At 43.0% G+C, this 20,409-nt stretch overlaps 1 protein-coding gene across 1 annotated transcript; it reads left to right on the plus strand.

Annotated features, from left to right (window-relative positions):
• Positions 1–1,348: 1,348 nt before the first annotated feature.
• On the plus strand, positions 1,349–12,925 carry RRAS2 (related RAS viral (r-ras) oncogene homolog 2). The gene is made up of 5 exons (XM_009875152.1): positions 1,349–1,433; positions 2,146–2,248; positions 4,282–4,390; positions 11,165–11,283; positions 11,471–12,925. Exons 2-5 carry the CDS (start codon positions 2,181–2,183, stop codon positions 11,556–11,558), a joined length of 384 nt encoding a protein of 127 aa, XP_009873454.1. The 5' UTR covers positions 1,349–1,433; positions 2,146–2,180; the 3' UTR covers positions 11,559–12,925.
• The last annotated feature ends 7,484 nt before the right edge of the window (positions 12,926–20,409 follow it).

The raw sequence follows: 20,409 nt of genomic DNA on the forward strand, positions 1-20,409 counted from the left end.
GTAGCCACCTGCTTGATGGTGAGGCTGTGGTACGTAAGCGTGGGTTAGATATAGTACACACAGCTGGTAAAGTGTGTTAGGGCTGGTGAGGTGTTCCTCCTGGTAAGGCACCTGTGGCTCAGTTGATGACCCGTGTCCGTGCTGCTGCACCAGAAACCCAGGGTAGACATGTCCAAGCGGTGGGAGTCGGTACAGCCAGTCCTCGGGCAGCTCTGCGTTGAAACTGGACAAGGGCGAATACAACCACTTTAATAAAACCGTATCTGCGAGAACGGAGTTAACTGTGTGTTCCGTACTGATAGCGATGTGTCTGGAGAAGGTTAGTGGGCTAGTGATGTAATTTGTTTGGTTTTATTTTTTCCTTTGTTTTCCCTACTATGACATCTGTTAACTTGGCTTTGGTGAGTTCAGAGGAACAGAGTGTCTCTTGTTGGTTTCTTTGAATGTGTGTGATGGGAAAGATGCTGCAGCAAGAGCTATTAATTTTGACGTGAATAAGGAGATGCACCCTATTTTTGGCGATATCTTAATGAAAGAACAGCACCACCGTGCCTTTTTTTTTTTTTTTTTGGAGCCAATATGTAGTTTTTAAAGTGTTATTTCCTTCCTGGCATACAGAACTGAATAACATACGCAGGTAGTATGCCTTCAGTTACTGTGGCATTTATCTGGGTGTCTGGGTGCATACCTGCCTGATGTCCTTGATTCTGCTTTCAGGAGTTGTCTTTCTGTGTGCTTAAAGTCTGGAAAACGAGGAGAGTAGTTTTGGGAACAAGAAAGATCCACTAAACTTCATTCAGCTTATAAAACAAAGTGCTGCTTGTTCTCCTTAGAGCTGTTGCTAGAAATTGTTGCAAAACTGCTAGAGAATTCTAGAAACAGCTGGGAAAATCCTGACACTTCCTAGAAATTCCTGGTTTTGGGAGCGGCAGAGGAAGTCCTGGAAACTTTAGAGAATTTCATAAAAACCTCTTGAACCCTACCAAAAGTTAAGAGCAACTTGGCAGTTACCAAAGATTGTAATAGCTGCTAAACACTTAAAGTTTCCAGGGTTTCCTGTTGGGAAATTTTAGGAGTTACCAGATGTCTCTAGAAAATGCTACACATGCTGTGGAAATCTAGTAAATTCACTGACTCTTCTGGTAGTTTCTACAGGTTATGATCCTTCACTAAGAACAGAAAATCTGTTACCTGCTATCTTTGTGGATAAAGTGACAAAACAGTTTGTACATGAGCAAAACCTGCTCATCTTCCTGAAGCTGTCAAGCATACAGTTTTAGCATCTTACTCGATGAGCGTCTTGTATGTGCTTGTCTTACACACAAACCTGTTTTGTTTTCCGCAGTCCTATTTTGTTACGGATTATGATCCAACGATTGAAGACTCCTACACGAAGCAATGTGTGATAGATGAACGAGCTGCGCGCTTGGACAGTGAGTAGCCTGACTAAAGCGTGGTGCCAACAACCCGGAGCTGTTGGTGCTCGTGTTGACGTCTGTATGCATCAAACGGGATGCAGGTCAACAGCTGTGCAGCATGTGGCTTTTATGCAAGTGTACGGCTGCTAAAAGCTACCTGCCTTTGTTTTATGAATGAGATACCAGGATTTGATGAGCTTATGCCTTATGTATGTGTAAGTGTCTCTCTTTAAATTAGACATTTTTTTTTATTCCCGAAGCCTTAGTGCCTACAAAACTAGGACACTTTATGTAACTCCTGGCAATTACCTGGGTGACTTGGTGGAGAGAAAAACAGATTGTTTGGCTGTTGTGTGCTGCCTCTCCCAAGTGCAATATAAATGCTTTGCATTAAAAGTTTTTTAATTCTCACTTGTCAGTAACTTTAAGGCTAAACCAGCAATGCTCCCAACACCCGTCTCCATGTGTGTCTCAGCATTTTTCAGCTGGTTGTGAGTTAGCAGAAGACCACCAAACTTTGTTCAGTTTCTTGGGTGGTCTTGAATTGTTCAGTCAGTCCAAGAACTTGTTGGGAGACTTAGCAAAAATCCAGTAGTGTCTGTGAGAAGTGATTTCTGCTTAGTTAGGACGTACAGGAGAGGCTCTCGCAATATCCTGTTAGGAAGGATTTTTTTTCTCAGTCTAGAAGGACACAAACTGTAGTAATCAATGTTTTGCTTATGTTCAGTTCTGGATACAGCAGGACAAGAAGAATTTGGAGCCATGCGTGAACAGTACATGAGGACAGGGGAGGGGTTTCTGCTTGTTTTCTCAGTCACTGATAGAGGAAGGTAAGGCTGATGTCAAGTTACTAAAACAAAAAAAAATGTATTTACTCATAAATGGCTGCCTGCAGTTTATTGAAATTATCTCAAGCAGGAACAGTAAGTATGCGTCCCCTCAGATTCTGTGGTGCAATGCTCTTTCAGCACTGGTGGAAACCCATTTTAAACTAGTCGCTTATCAAAAGTATCTGTCCCTTGCAGTAGGTGACTTGAAAGCATACCCGCAAAAAGGACGACTCTGTGCAAGTGCTTCATTACAGTCTAGAATACTAGTTTCCTGAAAATGGCAGAATTTTAAAGTTAGAGCAACAAGCTATGTTGTCTTCTAAGTTCTTCAAAACATCCCCTTTCTGTGTGCCTGTCAACGCCGAGCGACTGGCTCTGGATTTCTGGCCGGGTGTGTGTAGTTCAGGGTCTGTCTCTGCGCTCTTCTGCAGGCAGTGCTCACCCTGCTTACCTCCGCGAAGTCACTGGAACCTGCGTAACTGACTGCGGAGTTGAGACAAAACGTATCTTTTTAGAAGCTTGCAGAGCTTGTTTAAGTGCCTCCTGATCATTTTAAGAGTAGGAAACTGCTGTGTATGTACAGACAATAGCTTAATGTTTTAGCTGTGGTACTCCCCAATGAGCTTATTGGCCATGTAGTAATGAAGAAGTGCTCATTTCAAGTTGTAACAGAAGAACAATGAAATGATAAAAAATTCAACATTGTCTGACTTCCCTCCTAACCTCCTTTGCAGATTCAGTCTATGCTCTGTTAAGTTAGTTGTGATCTTATTAACAGCTCTATCAATAATGAGAACTAAGACAAATACTCCATGGAGCATGAGTCTGTGTCTTTTCGATTATCTTACACTTAAGAATGCTGCTAAACGTGTAAATTGATCTTGATGTACTGTCCAGAAGAGTCTTTTATGAAAACAGTGTATCTAAACAGAGGTCTAACTATGCTTAGTGGCACACCTTCCTTCTAACTCACCTTTCTTCCCCTGATTGCTATGTATGGATGAGGTGGATTGGCATTGCGAGGACTGACCATGTAAATTTTTTTTTTATAATGCGGCTTTCTTACTGGTAGTCATTTGCTTTTAAATTTCAGTTTGCAAATCTAAGCAACTCACCTTTCTTCCCCTGATTACTATGTATGGATGAGGTGAATTGGCATTGTGAGGACTGACCATGTAAATTTTTTTTTTGCTTTTAAATTTCAGTTTGCAAATCTAAGCATAAATGGCTTCAGGCTATATGCTTGCGATTGAATATAGTGCTTGGGAAGTCTGTGCTCCAAAGGGTGTGTGATTGCAGGCATCTCTGCTTAAGCTCCTTATGCAGTGATGTAGCTTAAATAGTGTTTACTCAAAACAACTGATTTTCTTAATTATTTCCCCCCCTAAAAAAAAAAGTCTGTAGCTTTTTTTAATGTAGTGTCCTTGGAGAAGCTCTCTGCTTTGCTCGCCTTCCCTTAAACACTGCTGGGATATTCCTTAGTGCTTGAACAGCATCAGTACCTGCGTAAACTTAGTTGGTAACTGGAAAGCTTTCTGATCATTTAACCCTGCCATTTTTCTGTTCTCCGAGAAATAAAATTGTCCAGGTTTGGCTTCTCCCAAGTTTGCTAGAAGTAACTGTGGAGTTTGCCAGCTGCAATATTTCTTAGCAGAGTCTCTAGACCATAGTTCGAATGTTCTAGCCAGTTGAACTCCGAAGTTAGTATTTGTAGAATGAATTGTGGTTGCTTGATTCTCTGCAACTGACATCTGAGTGTATCGAGATCGAGACACAGTAAGTGCTTGGTTATGCTGCAGCCCCACCTAATTCCAGTGCATAGAACACTGCTAACCTGAGAATTTTTTTTTAGTTTGAGCATTGAATGGTTCTCTGACTGGTCATGGCCGTGGACTGTGGAGTGCCTGCAGCTGTGTGTGCTTGTGTGGCGTGGCAGGGCAAGTCCCAATAGGTGACTCATCACTTCTGAACTTCTGCAGAGCTGGGGAATCAGTGAATTAGTGCACTAATGCTCTACTTTTATTCCTTTACAGTTTTGAAGAAATCTATAAGTTTCAGCGACAAATTCTTAGAGTGAAAGATCGCGATGAGTTTCCTATGATTCTAGTTGGTAATAAAGCAGATCTGGACCACCAAAGACAGGTAATTCATTTGCGGTGTTACTGCTCACTTTCTTCTAGAAACTTCATGGTTTTCCTCCCCAAAATAGAGTGGGAACAAGGAACAAATAAAAACGAACTCATATACTAACTAATTTCAGTGCAAGAAACAAAAAGCAGTTTCTGTGCTTGAGGAATCTTAGAAGCATGATGGCATTTTACATACAGCTCATCTTCTGCCTGACTCAGTGGGGTTATGTTGAGATCAACTCTATTTGCATACAGTGGTGAGAGTTTTCTGTCATGACTTGATTACTCAGGCATGAATGTGTCTTAATTCCTCCATTCTGTTACTCACCCTAGCGCGCTGTGCCAAGCAGAGTGCATTCCAGCTCTGGCTCTAACGATCCTGGGACTTCAGTGCTGTTGCTTTTACTGTTTGCTGCTGTTATGTATAAATAAGTTTCCGTTCACTGTTTCATATTTGGCCACTCAACTTCTGCATAAATGACTTAAAGATTTAAGAGTTGGAAGTAGAACGGCGCAATTACTGTCATATTTATGTACCTTTAAGTTTTGAGACTAGTAGATTTCAGCCTCACCTCTAGTTGAAAGAGCTTGAACGATTTAGTTTGGAATGATTTAAAGATGGAGCTTTGAATTTGTTTTCCCTATTTACTATTGATTCTTCATGAATCAGACTCATTTGAGCTGAAATGAAAATAATCTTACTACATTAGCAGGAAAGGAACAGGCATCAAACTTGTATTCTTCTTCAGCAACCTTTCAGAAGTTTTTGTATTTTCTCCTGAGACAGTAAGAATACTCTTAAAGCTTGGTAGCAAACACATGATTGATTTTTAGAGTAAACTAAATGTATCTAAAATTGCTGTAATTATTTTAAGGGTTTCACAAGGAAAATACAGCTTTAAACAATAAGATACTCTCTGATTTCTATACCAGGACATAACTTAGTTGCTGTCCACAGGTGCTTACATAGGTTTTATTTTTTACTAAATAAAATCTTCTCTGTCGAAAAACAGTGGCAGAACAAGAGAAAAATTAGGCTTAAAACAGATTCCCTTAAAGGAAGAAAGAGATGCCTGTCATCTCTTGGCTTTACCTGATTCCTCGCTGCTTTTTCAGATGATGCTGAGCTTGTACATGTTCAAGCTCAAAGCAGCTGGTTTTAAATTGCTGAACTTCACAGTTTTGCTGTTTACATGTGAACACAAATAAAAGCATATGTCCCCAAAATCTCCTTTTTCTTTTTATGGCTATATTAATTACCTTAATTGATTAGATGCTGATGAGCAAAATTTTGGTGCTATTGCTCACTGAATTTACATGTAAATTGGCAGATTTGTAACTTCCATCCTAAGTTGGCGCTTAGGCAGCTGTAGCTGAAAAAGCACTTCTAGGTTTGCTGAAACAGCTACTTACATGTTCTTAACTCTTCCCTGCCCCATCCCATGGTGTGTTTCACTTGGCCTGAAGTCAGTCTGAAGGAATGGTTTGGGCATGCCGAGCTGACGTAATTGGTCCCCAGAAGGGAGAGGCTCACCTCCCTCTTTGACTTCACGTTCCCACTCTTGCCTCTGCTGGCCCCAGCTTTCATGTACAGCGCTCTGTGAACTGAATCATCTCTCTAGACAGGGAGGGAAACAGATGAGCTGGAAGGGCTTTCTGGGACCTGCGCGAGTTAAATCAGCCTGCAGAAAGATTTGAGTGCCAGCGCTCGAAGTGTGGGAAGGGTGGGACTGTGGCTTGGACCAGAGCAGGGAGGAGTTGGGGTGGGGGCAAGAAAGTGAGACCTCGCCTTTTGGCAGCAGCGAGCAGCTAGATGTTATCGGCTGGACGTTAAACCGCGTCGTCGGTGGGGTTGTTTCTGCTCCATCATGTGAACTCTCAGGGCAGGCACCCGGTCAGGGAGCTGGACCAGCTGAAAACTAGTCCTGGCACCATGTCTCTCTCCAAGTATGGAAAAACTTGAGCCTGAGAGGCAAGGTCATCCTGATCTGGCTACAGGATTGCTGCGCAGGCAGCTGCGATGGGAGGTCTCAGGGCAAAGGAGAACCTCGTCAGCCAGGCTAGAGTGTCACACTGTGGTGCTTTTACTTGTCTGGCAGTTCTACAAGAAGAAATCTTACTCCTCTTAACTTTTTTGATCACAGATGTTTATCTTTCAGAATTTAAGTAGCATTTTTAGAAATTCAGGAAGCTGGGCATGAGTTTTTAGAGCAGAACTACTTGTGCTAGGCATCTGCCTTCTTTTTCTGAAAGACAGAAGGCAAAACAGTGAAATAATAGAGAACACATGCTACCTCTGAGAGCGTAAAACCAAGTAAAAAAGTAATTTAGTGTGTGTATTGATCAGCAAATGATACTCAGTAGAATTAACCCACAAATCTTCCTGGAGCCCTAAAGATTTAAACATGTATGAAAGTGTTGGATGTCTCGAGGGTCTGGCCATGCCTTTATGCAAGTAACTCTGTTTTCTAGCAGTACAGAGTAGTGCCATTGTGATGCCATAAATTTGGAAGCAAATGATGCATAACTAATAATCCATATGTGGTGGCAGTGGTTTCTCAGGAAATACATGAACGGGGTTGTACAGTGATAGTGCACAGACAATAGTGTGGTCTTGATGAAGTGTTGGGGCATATTGATCACAGTTCGGTGACTGTCAAACCAAAATTGAAGCGCCATTTCTTACTGCTCTTTCCTTAAAATAAATGCTGTGTAGCAGCCTTTCTCTTAAAGGGGTTAATTCTGTGCAACTCAAACAGCACTGGATGTTTCTACAATAAGACAATTCAGTAGAGCACCAGATGTTTTAGTAATAACCACTGTTGACAGAGGAGTAACTTGTCTGTGCAGGATATGTATGACTTTGTAGATAACTGCTAGCTTAAACTGGGTCAAGTCCGATCATTCCCCAGGTGGCAGGGTTTCAAGGAAAATCCAAGTTGCAACAAGCAAGTGCTTGGGTTTCGTTCAAATACTAGTTTTTGCTTTTGCATCATGACTGAACTAATGCAATGACCTAGTGCTAAGATCATAAGTTCTGAAGATGCCTTTAAAGCAAGGTTTTAAAGACAGGTCCATGTGACCCCAGTTTATGCACAGAGGGAGATGATGGGCAAAGCTGGCGATCCCAGGCAAGCAGCCTCGTGCTTTCACCTTGATTGCCTAGATGCCCGAGATGGCTTATTTCAGGGGGTGGACAGGTACAGGGACCTGGCTGGTGGCCTACTAGAATTCTTTAACATTTAATTTTGACCTGTTTCTTAACTATTGTGAACTTGGATGAAAGCACGACTATAACTTCTTGAAGTGGTAGATCTTATGGCTGTATGTAACGATGCCTCTTCTCACAAATGGATCGTACCTTGAGGTCTTCCCATGGCTTGCCTGATCTCAAGCTTTATAGGTAACCAGCAGTCAGGTGTCTGACAGAGTGTTTGAATACGGCATGTCAGTCTGTGTCAGTGCTTCGTAACCACAAAGTACCAAAATGACCTTTTGCATGAGAGTACAGACAACATCCCTGGTGAGGCCACATCTGGAATATTGTGTCCAGTTCTGGGCCCCTCAGTTCAAGAAGGACAGGGAACTGCTGGAGAGAGTCCAGCGCAGAGCAGCTAAGATGATTAAAGGAGTGGAGCATCTCCCTTATGAGGAAAGGCTGAAGGAGCTGGGTCTCTTTAGCCTGGAGAAGAGGAGGCTGAGGAGTGACCTCATCAGTGTTTATAAATACGTCAAGGGGCAGTGTCAGGAGGACAGAGCCTTTTGGTGGCATCCAATGACAGGACAAGGGGTAATGGCTACAAGCTGGAACATAGAAGGTTCTGCAAAAATATTAGGAAAAACTTTTTCCCTGTGAGGGTGACAGAGCCCTGGCACAGGCTGCCCGGGGAGGTTGTGGAGTCTCCTTCTCTGGAGACTTTCAAAACCCGCCTGGATGCGTTCCTGTGTGACCTGCTGTAGGTGATCCTGCTCTGGTGGGGGGGCTGGACTTCATGATCTTTTGAGGTCCCTTCCAACCCCTGACATTCTGTGATTCTGTGCTGTGTAAGGTAGAATTAGTGGGTAGTGAAGTGGCCCTCGAGGAGAGCGTCAGGGTAGCCGGCTGTTACAGTAAGATCCCCTGTAACGAAGGCTGTGCGTTCTGATTGCCATTCGGATGCAGCTTTGAGATTCCCAAAGCTAAGAGCTTTTCCCTGCAGAGTCAACACGCACACATGTACACACACAGTTACTACCAGAACATCTGTGGTTCTCTTCTGTTAAAGTAAAATACTATTCTTTAGAGAAAAACAATTTAGTTTTTGTTTTGCTGGACACATTTAATAAGCTGTCCCATCACATGTGTTGAAAAGCCTGTCATGACACAGGGTTGTTGTACTTGAGAAGGGAGAATAAAAAGATGTAAACTCATGTTTTTGTTTTCAAGTATTTCTATATTTGTACTTACCATGTTTCCCTTGGCTTTGAAAATGGAACTGGCATGTTCTGGCCTATAGTTTGCAGTTCGGACACTGTAAATGCTTCTGTAGCGTGCCCAAAACCAAATACTTTTTTTTAAACTGACTTTGTTGAGGTCACTAAAATTGACCACAAGCTACTTGACAAGATATTTGTAAGTTTGACAGAAAGATTATTTTGGAGTTAGGCAACTACAGATGTTCTAGTAAATACAATAACTTTAATGTTGCATCTATATTTTAACTACAGAATATTGTGTATCCTGACACTATTACAGTGTGGGTTTGACTTGTATCTCTAATGTGCTTTAGATACAGTAATGAAGAAAGTAGTAACCATGTGTGTTTAAAGATTGGGATCAGTTTCTCCTCAGGACTAGATGTTCCTTTCTAATTATTTTTATTAGACTTTAGCTTCTCACTTTCTGGGGCTACAGTGGACTATGCAGGGATGAAGAAAAGTAAAGGAGGTTAGTTTTGCAAAAACTGCCATATCCATACTTAAACTTACTTTTATTTGGTGATCGAGGCAGAGATGTGTAGCAGGTTCTGGAAGTCTTGATGTAAACTTCGGGAGGTTCTGCGGTGTCGTTGATGTGCCAGAGAATAGCTGCAAATGTTGAAGTGCAGCCATCGTAAGCTTAGGAATAACGATATTTCATCATCTGGGGTTAGAGAGGAAGGTAGAAGTGGATTTGTTCTATCTAGTGGAGCAAAAATCTTGAATATCATTAGATTTTCAGACAGCAATGGAGAATTGAGGGATCCCGGTCACATTCTCACTTTGTGCCCTGAAGTTACAAATGCACCTCCAGTAGTTCATCTTGGGGTTGTGCTGGTTTTGAGGGTATTTTTTGGCTTCAGCTGATGGTAATAACACTGAAATAAATGTGGAGTTTCTGTGAACATTTGAGATCAGCAGTTGGCATCCTGAGTTAGTGCAGCTAATGACACAAGGTGCTGGGGGCTCCCTGTAGAGCTCTGTGAGAGTTTAGTGGGAGCAGCCCTCGATTCAGCGGTAAATGTACGAATGTAACGCTGGGGGAGTGCTAAGGACAGAGGAGTCAAGCACGTTGAGATGCTGTGCATGAAAGCTCTCGGGCCGTATGTGTAGCTGTTAGGAAAGTATTTTGCCAGCTAAAAAGTACTTCTGTGTCTTGCACTGTGGTGAATGCTGCCAATGATGTTTTCGTATTCCCATGTATTTCCATCTCTGACTAGTTTCTAAATTTAAGTGCCTTTTCAAAACTATATGAAAAATACACCCTCTTTTTTTTGTTTTCATTATATCAGTCTTTAAGTGCTGGTTTAACGTTTTTCTGTGAAAGCAGTGTAATCTTTGACATTTCTTCCAGTAGCCATTGTCTTGGCAAGATCTGCTGTACATCCTTTTATCACGGAAAGCTGCCCTTTCCTCCCAGGCCCTGTGGGTGACCTTCCCGTCGAAGCCTCACATGCCTGGCACCGCTTGGGGTGGCCTCCTGTTGTCTGACCTCGCTGCTTTCTGCTGCAACCAAAAATATGCAGTGATCTCGTTTTGGTTTTGTCCTGTGACCGACTTATTCCTCTGTCCTATAATGGTCCACTAGCTTCCTGCCTTCTGCTTCATCGCTTTAAATTTTATACCGACTCTCCATGATGCTCATTATTTCCTCTTTGTTTACCTTTTTTCTGTTGTTGCAAGGAGTCAAGAGGTAGACAGGGCTTCTTTAATATCTCTGAATGGCCTGAAGGCTTCGTGGATTTTGGATTTCTTGTAATTTAAGCTACATTTAAAACCAACTGTGGTAATATTTTGCTGTGTTATAAATAGTTGGTTTTTTTATTTTAGTGACTTGTTTTAGTGTTCTTGTTTTAAAAGTAGTAACCTGGTTTTTATTTTGATATTTTCTTCCTGTAGATTCAGCTGGGATGGGGAGGTGAATTTAGCAGTAGTATTGACAGTTCTGTTAGTAATCCAGCAGATGCTGACTGAAGCACTTGCTCTGCGGAGGAGTGAGGGATTCTTGTCTGGCTGTGAAGGAAAATTTGGTCTTGTTAGGCAGAGCTGAAGTGAAGATGAGGCAGCTGCAGTGAGAGAAATTCCTTGGAGGATCATTCTTTCTCTGTTGCAGGAACTTTTCAAATTCAGGTGAAGATTTTTTTTAAAAAAAGATGTGTTGTGTGGATTTATTTCCCAGTTGTGTCTTCTGGGCAGTGTGGCCACTCTTCTGTGGCCAAATAGACATCGTTGTTTGAGGAGAAATAGATCCTTAATGCGTATATGCCATGTCTGCTGATCCAGATGTGCCTGCAGAAGCTTTGACTTTAATGACTGTTGTCTGTTACAGGTTACCCAGGAGGAAGGTCAGCAGTTAGCGCGGCAACTTAAAGTAACGTACATGGAAGCCTCAGCAAAAATCCGATTGAATGTAGACCAAGCTTTTCATGAACTTGTCAGAGTTATAAGGTATGGTACCTTGAGAGCACGCACCTAGTGTCCCTTCATACCCTCAAAAGCTACTACTCGTTTAATCAGTAGTTTGAGTGTCAAAAGTAAGTCTGCCCTCTCTAAAAGTGTAAACCCAGTAACTTTACCGTATTTTCATTTAACTGAAAATGCTTTTGTGAATTTAACTTGAAATATCTGTTTCCAGGAAATTTCAAGAACAAGAGTGCCCTCCTTCACCAGAGCCAACACGGAAAGAAAAAGACAAGAAAGGCTGCCATTGTGTTATTTTCTGAGAATCCCAAGAACAAAGCTATCAACTGCCAGATTATATTTTTTTTTTTTCTTTCCATCATTGTACATCACTTCTGGTATTGGTCTAGCCTTATATGTGCATGTCCTAAAAGTGGTCACCAGAATAGCCTTAGTCCAAGAAGCTGGCAGACTAGTTCTTGAAGAAGACTCAGTCATCCTGGGGCAGACTTCAAAACAAAACACTAAGGCTGCTTCTTTAATACCACAGTTCCTTCCTTCTCTCCCTTAAGAGCTTGCACCTTGTGGAGTTTTATTCGCAAAGGAGATGAAACAAAACCGTGTAGGACAAGGTGTCGAAGTCATGCATAAGTTGTCTCTTGTGAATTAATTTATTTTTACTTCTGACATTTCATTAGCTATTACAAAGACCTATATTGAAGTATAGAGAATACTTTTTAAAAAAGGGGTGGATTGGCTTTTTTTGCCCTCAGTTAAATTAGACTTGAGTATTCAGCTAGCCTTAAGAAACCTACACTGAATTTCATTGTCAGCAAAAATTTTCATCTCTCGTTTATGCTGCAGTTTTATTTCAGTGGCCAAAACAGTCTACTGTATTTATTTTATCAATCCAGAACAGCTCCAGGATGATTACTACTACTATTAGAATATGGCCAAATACCTGAGTGCGTTCTGGATTGACACATTTCAGTTTATTAAGAAATTTCACATCATTTGTTTGGAAACAAATTGTGTCTTCCTTTGTATTTCTGGGTAAGGGATTAAGGAAAATGAAAATTGTAGCTGTTTTTGTTTCATGTGATATAAAAATGAATTTGATCTTTCCATTGTCAGAGATGATTAAATGTTTTTGCTATATACTTTTATACATTATTTTCTTATCAAACTAGTTAACAAGTATTTTTATATGTTTGTAAGCAAATATGCTTTCACAGCATAACTTGTGTATATGTAAAGATGAGTATTTAATTCTCACAGTTCACTTTTAACTGACAAAATGTGGGACTTGCCAAACTGTGGTAAACTTCTTCTCCTTACTCTTCTGGTTATACCCAAGAATGGCCAATTATGTGCCTGCCCAACACACCCATAGAGTAAAATCTAGTGTTGTGTTTTAATGGATTTCAGTATCCCTTACTAAAGACTGACCATTATGTGAATTATTAAATTGTAAGACTTTTAACTGATTGTTTAGTTAAGCTGTGGATGGTTGTTTGAGTTCTGTGGATTGTGTTTAAACAATTCAAGAGTATGGTCCCTGATATTGAAATACTGAGTGGTATTGCACAGTTGTCACCTTACTGAATGTGTCCAACAGTTCTTTGAAACTTGATTATTAAGCAAACCCTTGTATAACTTCAGGTGCTAGAATTAAAGATGATCTAACCATTATTGGGGGGTAAGCACACTGCCTCTTTCTGACTCTCTTCCAAAAACATTTTTTTTTCTTTTTTTTTTGGGAGGGTGAGGGGGAAGAGGGTGGTGGGACCTGGTTAGGAGGCAAATATGCACATCTGCATGACCTTTCTTCGAGCTTGGAAGTAAAGAAAAGCCATTTCAATTTAAATAATGATATAGGTGGTGTTGGTTTTGACTTGACTGAACCACTGATTTCATTCTTCAACAATTCTTGAGTTTCTAGGCTCTGCTCACTTTCAGGTGCTCTGCTATAAATCTCTAAGTGTCTGCTGAGAAAACGGTGTTGGAACAACTTCCAGTTACCATTACAGCAACAAAGCAGTAAACCTAGAATTAGCAATAGTGCCATGCAGGAGTTAATGGGACTTTTTTTTATGTCATTTAGATTAGGTTGGGTAATACTGTTTTGAGAGAGAGGGTACCTCCCCCCCACTTTATTTAAAGTTAGTGATTGATATAAGGCTGCTTACAAATAACATGTAGAAGATTCAAACAAGGAATTACAGTGGAAGTGCATTTGGGAGATGGATTACATTTTTCAAGACAAATGTAAGATATTACAGCCTGTAGTAAACACCACGTGTTTTCTTAAATATGTAAAGCTCTCTGGAGTTAAGTCACTAGGTGTGTGGCATTAGAATGAGTTAAGACAACGAATTACAGCATCTGTGTTGAGAGTGAATTTTTAGAAGCAAATATTTGAGTTTCATCAGGTTTTTTCCTTTTTTAACCTTTTACTTAGGGTAGATTGGTTTTAAAATAGTAGACTGCTGTATAGGCAGGCTTTTTAATACGTAACTAATACATAGAGAAGGTGGAGAGCACCACACCCTTGCTTTTTCTCACATGGAAAGCAGAATAGCTTTGAGGTGGTTGATGCTAAGCAACCTGCTTCTGTCTGCTAAGCCACGTCGTAAATATAATAAGCTTTATAAGCAAGTTAAACAGATGTGGGGACCACCAGCTGCTGCTGTGGCAGTCTGCTCCAAGTTTATTAACTAAGTGTATTCCTGTGCAAGTGTTTTTAAGGCTTTTATTGGAGAGAATGTGCAGGGAAGTCTTCATGTAATGCTGGGGTCTCTCTTTGAAACTGGTTTGTACGTGGCACTTGGAGGAGCTGCTAAATGTAAGCATTTTGATCCTACTCTTTCAACTTGGAGTATTTAGAAAACTAATACTTTTCCTGGTCAGTCAAGGTGGTCTAGGTAAGTGTGAGTCTGAAACAGCTTAAGGGTGTTTCAGCGATTTGCTTTTCTAATTGCTGTACCTGAAGGTGGTGGTGAAAAACGGTGCTTCTGTCCCTGGTGTGGAACTTGTAAAGTGCAACAGGGACCGTGTCAGTCTTCTCGGAAGTCATCGTAGCCCCGGTCTGTGTGCCTTGGATTATTTGTGAATCGAGAGTGTTGCCACCTTGCAGTGCAGGATAGGAGTTTGGCTGCTCGCTAGTTAATCATCATCGATAAAGTTCAAGTCAGGATTCAGACAAAATATTAGCTAATACCCTTCTGATACCGGTTTGTGACAAGGTTTCACCCAAGGCGTAGCTGTAGCCGCTGGTGCCTGGCCTTGCCATGCAATCTCGTTACAAAACTCTAATGAGCTTATTCCAAACAGAAGATTCCTGAAGTCAGTCGCCACAGGCCAGGCACTGCCAAAAGTTATCTGCGCTTGCTTGCAAGTCTGTTGCCTAGAAAGGCTCAGGAATCTGCTAGGCAGGGAATGCCTTTGGTCACTCGACTTAGGCATAGATTGTGGAAGTTGTAAAAGAAACACTGAAACTGAACTTAGGGGGGAAAAATAAAAGCTGGAAGTGTGGGGCTAGAAGTAAATGGTGGATTATCTTTTTGTTGAGATTATTTATTTGTAAAGCATTGAACTTGCACAGGGAGTCCACTTCTAAGTGACAGATTAAAGGTGGGATAAAACTAAAAGGGCTGGTGAGAACTGCGTGAAGTGAGAGTTTGAGGGGAGTGCGATGTCCCAGAGAGACCCCCTCAGAGAGCAGAGGGGTGCTGCTGCCGCATTGCTCCGGCCCTGCAGTGTATCTGCAATAAATTCTGCACCCATGTGTAGTGCATGGGAAAGTATTTCACTGAGAGCCACGAGATGTCAGTATTGGGAGGCGCACGTAGCTATTTATGGGGCTTTCAAACGCTGCTTTCACCGCGACCCTTGCACAGAGTTCAAGTTCTTATTTTTACAAGCAGACTAGGAATGAACGTCAAAAGCCATAACAGAGCTGTTGATCTGTAACTAAATGGGGCGATGTGTCAGTGCTATTCCACAGTATTTTGTTCTGTGAACTCTGTAAAATCCGGATGGTCGGTAGCTAGGGAAAAAACAATGATTGATAAATAGTGGTTCTGAATAAATTCATGTGCAAAGCAGGAAGGATGCTTACAATGTAAAACATTAAATGCATATAAATTATTATGTGGTATGTATATCATTACTAACAAGTTTAATTTGGAGTCAGAAAGTTATGTATAAGCACTTCATGTTCAGCTAAATAATACATCTAAATGAGGCTTACTCTTAGCATGAGAAAAATGTTGTCCCTCTTGTCTGGGCACCACCCCTGGCATTTCCCTGAGCAGTGGGGAAATCTCTTGAATGTGGTGCTGACCTTTGAGAGCGAAACAAACTCCTAATACTTTTCTTCTTCCTACTACAACTTTCAGGCAACACCTGCTATGACTTTTAAGCAATAAAAGTTCATGTGCGCTCTGATATTTCTCCTGCAACCTGTAAAACACACCCTGTCCTGCATTGCCTCTTGGAAGAATGTCACATTCCGGAACTGCTGGCTGCTTGTCCTGCCGTAAAGACCGTTCTGTCCTATCTTTGTACTCGTGAGACTAAGCCATTCTGTGTCTCAAGCTAATTTTTATTTATTTACAAAATAGTGATGTGCCTTAATGGAAGTGGGAAGTACCACACTGGCAATATGACCTGGCACCTCTTCTGCTTACACAGTCATCCCTCTCATTGGAAGGGCTCGCTTGCGGTTTAAAGTACTGCGTGTTTGCTGTAACTTCTTGTTCCTCCGTAATCCCACTTTTAAAATACCCATTTATCTGGTTGGATTTCTGGGAAATGGGAGGGAGAATACCTCGTGAATTCTGAATGTCTTGGTACTTTTTCTTGATTTGTGGCTTCCTGAGGTGCAAGTTGCACCCTGATGTTGCTCGCCTCTCTACTCCAGTTGCCTTTATGAACTGTGCCTTTGTTAGTTTTCTTAACTTCTTGATTTTTTTTCGTAATTAAAGCGAAGTGAGACCTCTCCTGTTTATCTTTCTCTTGAACAACCATTCAGGCTGTGCTCTCTGCTAGGACTGTACCAGTGGGTGAAAGCAGCATGCAGTTCTTTCAGAAATATGCTCTGTGATGAAGGCAGACTATTAAACACAGCGCAGTGCCCATCCTCTTGTGGACTTTCTCCGGTTTAGTAGTTGTAGTATTTTCTATAGAGTAAATACAGCATACAGGCAGTACATGTGGTAAACTGAGCATCTTCTAGTTGCTCAAAAAAAAAAAAGAAATCAAGCTCCTGTGAGGACAAGTGTCAGTTCTTGTTTTTGTGAAAAGAGGAGCTTTGAAGTGTGCATGGATTGCCCGGCAGCCAGGGAGGACGACGGGTTTCTAAACACTTCCAGGCAAGAGATCACCAGAGGGTCGGAGTCATCCTGTGCACGTCTGGGGCTCGAGGGGTGTTGCAGTGCAGGGTGCTGGAGCGGGGCTCAGGAGGCTGCAGGCAGGATGGGCGCCTGCCGTGGTTTCTTGGTGGCTGTTGGGGAAGCTGGGTGGCTTTGGTTTCCTTTCTGCAAGGTGCAAATTGTGATGCTGACTTCTTTGCAAAGCTCTTGGAGGCTGATGGAGAGAGTTGTTTATTATATCGGGAGCAGGGTAAAATTATAATGACTATTGGAGGGAATTTTTAGAAGCTGTATTATCCTTTGAAAGGAAGATGAAATACAGAAATAGGCCAGATGCTTTTAAGGATGTAAATATCCTATTTTCAAACAAAATCGTTAAGCCCAACTTTCATGAGCTTTGTTTTGGCAGGATAATTTGAGGGTATGTGGAAAAACAAACAGCAGAAAAAATCCTAGTTCCCCAGTATAAAACGTTGTATTATTCAAGGCACTGGTTTATTAGTCCCTGGAACAGATTTTAGGTGGCCTGGAGCCCCCTCTGGTCATCCCGTTGGTATGTGTGTCTCCTCGTTATGACGAGCTGCTCTCCAGCAGCACGGCAACTCCACATGCTTTTATGCTTTTTTTTCAGCTGTGGTAGGAGGTAAGGTACCTTGCAGCCTGTCTTTGCTGTTTTTTGGATTTTTTTAATAACATAGTGTTTTTTCACATACGTCTTGTACTTCTTTTAAGGCAGAAAAGCCCTGTGTGAGGAGGCAGCTCTGCAGCGTTCGTTGTTCCTGTACCTGGAGACGTGGGTAGCACCTCACATTGCCACTGGCCAAGTACCTTTAGCTGCAGGAACAAATGGTTGAGGCTCTTAATTCCTAAATCTGTCTGGATAGGGTGTGAATAACTTTGAGGCTCTACTGACTTGCTTTATGGACCTTGCTGAGGGGTGTGCTTAAACCTCAGGGGGTCATCATGTTTGGGCTTAAGTATAAATCCAAGTGTGTTTCTGAGTGGGGCCCAGATGTTTATTCTGCAGAGGGGTGCAAGGATGTCTGCCCAGGTGCCAAAGGGTTTATGACTTGTTTCTTGAGGCTTTCCTGTTGCTGTGCTGTGCTGTGATATCCTATGCTATGATATCCTATGCTGTGGTATCCTTGCTATGAAGGAGAATACGCATGTTTTGTTCAAGTCTGCCAGAGTCACGCTGGAGATGACACACACGCTGAGTTGCAACAGTCTCCTGCTGGTATCTCATAAATACTACCCTGGCACTTTCCCCGGGCAGTGTGCCGGGGGCAGCGTGTCTGAAAGCGCGCTACGGTGATTTTCTGAAGAAGCCCTTGCTCAGGAGCCAGTGCTTGAGCGTCTGGGTCTCTGCTGCCTGTGGTTTGGAGTCCTCTGTCCTCACTCATCTCCTCATCTCCTGGAGATCATCTTGCCCTGAGGCTGAACACAGGCAGCCCCTCTAGAGGAAAAGGGGAGGATGTTGTCAAAACCTCAGGGAAGGGGCAGTTGATGCCCTGCTGACGCTGAGGCACAGGTCCCAGTCACAGGACAGACCGAGGAGCATTGTCCCTGCAGGCAGCAGCCCCGAGGGTTTGGAGAAATCCCCGATTGCGTAAGCACTGATTAGCGCTGCTGAAGGACTCATAATCTCATTGAGGGGCTGGTTGTGGCTGTGACTAGAAAATGGCCTGAGCAGTGCTTGGCAGAGGCAGCTTCGAGCCCTGTCTGATGAGAAGGGAGATCCTGGCGGTTTGTTCACTGGGCATGGCTGTGCAGCTGGTGGGTTTCTGGAGCAGGAAAGCAAATGCTGCTGTGGGCTCCTGCCAGCGTCTTTCTGGCTGGAGAGGCAGAGACCTCTCTGTCCCCTTCCAGAGCTCGCCCCTGCACTCCGACTGGGCTGTAATGAAGGGGTGGGTTTTGCAGCCACAAACACCTGGTGATGGTTTGTCGTGAACACGAAGTTTTGCAGGAAAAAGCTACAGTCTGAGGATGCCCAAAATGTACAATTAAGCCTCGTGGTATTTCCAGAATACCTAATCTGGAGTTGTTCTGCGTTGGTTTTTTGACTTCCCACTGTTAAACCTGTTAGACATCGCCCAGTGACTCAGCAGGTACTTTGTCACTTGTTTGCAGCATCATATGTGCTGGCATGAAAATGGAGGAACAGCCTGTTTGCTTCAGTGCTGCTGCCAATTCAATTTCTATAGTATTTCAACAGCCCCAGCCAATATTCTAGATCATGTTTATTTGGGTGGTAGGGTCATTTGCTGTAAACACCTTAATAAAGGAAAGTTTTGTACTTTGTCAGTACTTGGTTCCAACCTTTCCCCCAGCTGGCACTGGAATGGTCACTCTGTGGTACAACTCTCCAACAATTATAAGAAAACTGAAATTTTATCTATCTTGTAATCCAGAAGCCAAGCCCCTCTAATCGCCCTGCATTAAACACACCTGCTTTGATATGCCCTTGAATCTGCAGTGGTCAGGGGGAATCTCTGGAAACAGGGCCCAGATGTGACTCATTTTGGAGGTGTGCAGATGTGCTTGTGAACAGACATGGCGATGTGTGCGCTTGTGGCGCTGCTACCAGAGCAGAGCAAATAGCAGGAAAAACATTCCTGTGGCTCACGGAGCTCTAGCGTCGGTCTGATCTGTGTCTCTTCACCTTGCACAAGCTGGTGAGTGCCCCGTCTTTTCCATCAAAGCTGTTTTGAAAATTTCAGGTTTACAGTAATACTGTCAGCGATGCGAGTCACGGGGCTGGCTGGCAAAAGCAGAGCTGGGCGACTCGCGTAAGAAAGGCGCAGCCCAGCAGAAGCTCTCTTGGTCAAGGTACAGTCAGGTCTTATCAGCCCGTGGTGTTACGGGCTACGGGGAAGCTGTAGCTCCTTAAATCAAGATCGAAGCACAGGACAGAGTGTGGTGCCTTGAGGCCACAAGTGGGACACTAATGCCCTGAGCACAGCAGCTCTGAGTTGGTTTCTGGAAAGTCAAACCTCTGCCTGCCTGCACCTGACCCTGCTGCTGTCCTCCTCGTGCTGGGAGCGTCCAAACACCATCGGTAAGGCTCGCCTCTGAGACCTGCTGCCCAGACCCAACTTTGGTAGGAGCTGTGATGGGTGTCCAGTCCAGAGGCCCGTGATCCAACTGTCTCTGTCACCTGTCATTGCCCAGCTGTGCATCTTGGCAACCAAACGTCATGAATGTGTGGCACTGGGGAAACTGATGGCAAGCAAATATTGTGAGAGAAGATGCAAGAAACCGCTGCATGGTTTGAAGGCAGACCTGATCAATAAAGCAGCTTGAAACGGCAGAGATGCTGAAAAAGTTCTGCTGAACTTTTTGTTTTCCTGAAAGGAAAACCACAAGCAGATTTGAAGGAAGATTTCTTTTTTTTTTTTTGGTAGAGTGGTTCACTTTGAATTACTACCTCACAGTGCCCTCATACAGAGGTTCTCAGAACGAATCCAAAAGTACTCAGTGAGCAAGCAAGGTCTGACTCCCACCAGTGTGCAGGCATGGATGAGGTGTGTGGAGCAGAGCCTGAGAGACCCCCAGCTCCTCAGTGTGGGCCCCATCTCTGAGCCTTGCTGGTCCTCACCAGGGAAATACGGGAAGGAGCCGTGAAGTCTGGCTTGGATCTCGATTCTGTGCCTGCGTCAGCAAGAGTCACGTCCAGGCTGGGTGGATGTCACGCTGACATCCCAGCTTTGGTGCAAACTGGGGCTGTGCAAAACCAGCGACTGAAATGAGGTATGGGACGCGTTTCTGCCATGCTCCCAGTGGCCCCTGGAGGAGTCTG

Source organism: Apaloderma vittatum, unplaced genomic scaffold, assembly GCF_000703405.1.
Source record: "Apaloderma vittatum isolate BGI_N311 unplaced genomic scaffold, ASM70340v1 scaffold20140, whole genome shotgun sequence".
Classification (NCBI taxonomy): Eukaryota; Metazoa; Chordata; class Aves; order Trogoniformes; family Trogonidae; genus Apaloderma; species Apaloderma vittatum.